The sequence below is a fragment of the Cynoglossus semilaevis genome, unplaced genomic scaffold, assembly GCF_000523025.1.
Source record: "Cynoglossus semilaevis isolate Cse_v1.0 unplaced genomic scaffold, Cse_v1.0 scaffold1772, whole genome shotgun sequence".
NCBI lineage: Eukaryota > Metazoa > Chordata > Actinopteri > Pleuronectiformes > Cynoglossidae > Cynoglossus > Cynoglossus semilaevis.
Genome location: NW_007585154.1, coordinates 2,802 through 5,812, shown reverse-complemented (window position 1 = coordinate 5,812; position 3,011 = coordinate 2,802). Strand labels below are relative to the sequence as shown.

The 3,011-nt window shown below is 53.7% G+C and overlaps 1 protein-coding gene across 1 annotated transcript; it reads left to right on the top strand.

The window, feature by feature from the left end:
• Window positions 1-68: 68 nt before the first annotated feature.
• On the top strand, window positions 69-1,779 carry LOC103398916 (nucleolar protein 58-like; the record flags this gene model as incomplete). Its single annotated transcript, XM_025053880.1, has 2 exons — window positions 69-477; window positions 1,480-1,779. Coding segments are annotated over exons 1-2 (615 nt in total), but the record flags the coding sequence as incomplete, so codon positions are not given.
• Window positions 1,780-3,011: the final 1,232 nt, after the last annotated feature.

The following is a 3,011-nucleotide window of genomic DNA, read 5'->3' as shown; positions in this document are numbered from 1 at the left end:
CCCGCCTTCTCACCACACCCCTGGCCCATTATCAATCCCATTCGTCAGCACGTGCCCTGCAACAAACCGCTGACGTCACGATCGGCTCCTATAAAAGACGGACTCTCTCCCGCAGTGAACGCCACAACCCCCCCGGACGCACGCCAGACGCCGGACGACGCCATGATGACTTCCGTCGGCTACGACCCTTACTTCCCCTCTCCCTACAAGAGGAGGGTGACGGCGCGCGGCGCGGCAAGCGGGCACGACGTCGGCGCGCCGGGACTGGGATTCAAACCCTCCTACTGCTCCGCCGGTTCCTACGCGTCGTCCCGCAGAAGCTACCCAGCCTACTCCTCCGCCGAGCTCCGCCTGGACCAGGCCGCCCAGGTCGGCGGCGAGTTCAAGGCGCTGAGGACCCAGGAGAAGGCGGAGCTGCAGGGCCTGAACGACCGCTTCGCCAACTTCATCGACCGCGTCCAGAAGAAGGAGGAGAGGAAGAAGGAGGAGAGGAAGAAGGAGGAGAGGAAGAAGGAGGAGAGGAAGAAGGAGGAGAGGAAGAAGGAGGAGAGGAAGAAGGAGGAGAGGAAGAAGGAGGAGAGGAAGAAGGAGGAGAGGAAGAAGGAGGAGAGGAAGAAGGAGGAGAGGAAGAAGGAGGAGAGGAAGAAGGAGGAGAGGAAGAAGGAGGAGAGGAAGAAGGAGGAGAGGAAGAAGGAGGAGAGGAAGAAGGAGGAGAGGAAGAAGGAGGAGAGGAAGAAGGAGGAGAGGAAGAAGGAGGAGAGGAAGAAGGAGGAGAGGAAGAAGGAGGAGAGGAAGAAGGAGGAGAGGAAGAAGGAGGAGAGGAAGAAGGAGGAGAGGAAGAAGGAGGAGAGGAAGAAGGAGGAGAGGAAGAAGGAGGAGAGGAAGAAGGAGGAGAGGAAGAAGGAGGAGAGGAAGAAGGAGGAGAGGAAGAAGGAGGAGAGGAAGAAGGAGGAGAGGAAGAAGGAGGAGAGGAAGAAGGAGGAGAGGAAGAAGGAGGAGAGGAAGAAGGAGGAGAGGAAGAAGGAGGAGAGGAAGAAGGAGGAGAGGAAGAAGGAGGAGAGGAAGAAGGAGGAGAGGAAGAAGGAGGAGAGGAAGAAGGAGGAGAGGAAGAAGGAGGAGAGGAAGAAGGAGGAGAGGAAGAAGGAGGAGAGGAAGAAGGAGGAGAGGAAGAAGGAGGAGAGGAAGAAGGAGGAGAGGAAGAAGGAGGAGAGGAAGAAGGAGGAGAGGAAGAAGGAGGAGAGGAAGAAGGAGGAGAGGAAGAAGGAGGAGAGGAAGAAGGAGGAGAGGAAGAAGGAGGAGAGGAAGAAGGAGGAGAGGAAGAAGGAGGAGAGGAAGAAGGAGGAGAGGAAGAAGGAGGAGAGGAAGAAGGAGGAGAGGAAGAAGGAGGAGAGGAAGAAGGAGGAGAGGAAGAAGGAGGAGAGGAAGAAGGAGGAGAGGAAGAAGGAGGAGAGGAAGAAGGAGGAGAGGAAGAAGGAGGAGAGGAAGAAGGAGGAGAGGAAGAAGGAGGAGAGGAAGAAGGAGGAGAGGAAGAAGGAGGAGAGGAAGAAGGAGGAGAGGAAGAAGGAGGAGAGGAAGAAGGAGGAGAGGAAGAAGGAGGAGAGGAAGAAGGAGGAGAGGAAGAAGGAGGAGAGGAAGAAGGAGGAGAGGAAGAAGGAGGAGAGGAAGAAGGAGGAGAGGAAGAAGGAGGAGAGGAAGAAGGAGGAGAGGAAGAAGGAGGAGAGGAAGAAGGAGGAGAGGAAGAAGGAGGAGAGGAAGAAGGAGGAGAGGAAGAAGGAGGAGAGGAAGAAGGAGGAGAGGAAGAAGGAGGAGAGGAAGAAGGAGGAGAGGAAGAAGGAGGAGAGGAAGAAGGAGGAGAGGAAGAAGGAGGAGAGGAAGAAGGAGGAGAGGAAGAAGGAGGAGAGGAAGAAGGAGGAGAGGAAGAAGGAGGAGAGGAAGAAGGAGGAGAGGAAGAAGGAGGAGAGGAAGAAGGAGGAGAGGAAGAAGGAGGAGAGGAAGAAGGAGGAGAGGAAGAAGGAGGAGAGGAAGAAGGAGGAGAGGAGGAAGGAGGAGAGGAAGAAGGAGGGGAGGAAGAAGGAGGTGATGAAGAAGGAGGAGAGGAGGAAGAAGGAGGAGGCGATGATGAAGAGGGAGGTCCAGAGCGGGAGGAGAGAGCGACGAAGGACGTCGAGGAAAAAGAAAAAGTCTAAGATGTAACTCGTTTCCAGTCCGACGGGAAGTAGCGACGAAAAGCCACGAAACATCGACACGACATTTTGCACCTTGCAAAAATTACAGTCCCGAACCTGGGACTCATCGATCGACCCGACCCCCCTGACCCTTCCTGACCTCCCGACCTCCTCCGACCCGGATGTGACCCAGTGCTGTGGTCCTGGACCGGACGTGTAGCTTTACCGCTATTACCGCTGTTCATGGGAGACCGCGTGATCGACGCGAGCAAACTGTTAGCATCTTAGCCTACATGTTAGCATACATGCTAGCATGCTAGCATACATGTTAGCATACATGTTAGAATACATGTTGGCATACATGTTAGAATACATGTTAGCATACATGTTAGCATACATGTTAGCATACATGTTAGCATACATGTTAGCATACATGTTAGCATACATGCTAGCATGTTAGCATACATGTTAGCATGCTAGCGTACATGTTAGCATACATGTTAGCATGCTAGCGTACATGTTAGCATACATGTTAGCATGCTAGCGTACATGTTAGCATACATGTTAGCATGCTAGCGTACATGTTAGCATGCTAGCACACATGCGCGCCGGCAGTCGCCGGCCTCATTAAGCTTACTAACATAGAAGGCTCGTGCGCGCGTGCGTGTTCGACTGCCAATTAGCGTTAGCATTAGCATTAGCATTAGCACGACAGAAACGCCTTAAATCCACTGTTGCTGTGTTTTACCGTCCTCTCTCTCTCTCTCTCTCTCTCTCTCTCTCTCTCTCTCTCTCTCTGCCTTGAACTCCAATAAAGCCTTGAAACAACTCCTCGACCAATCAGAG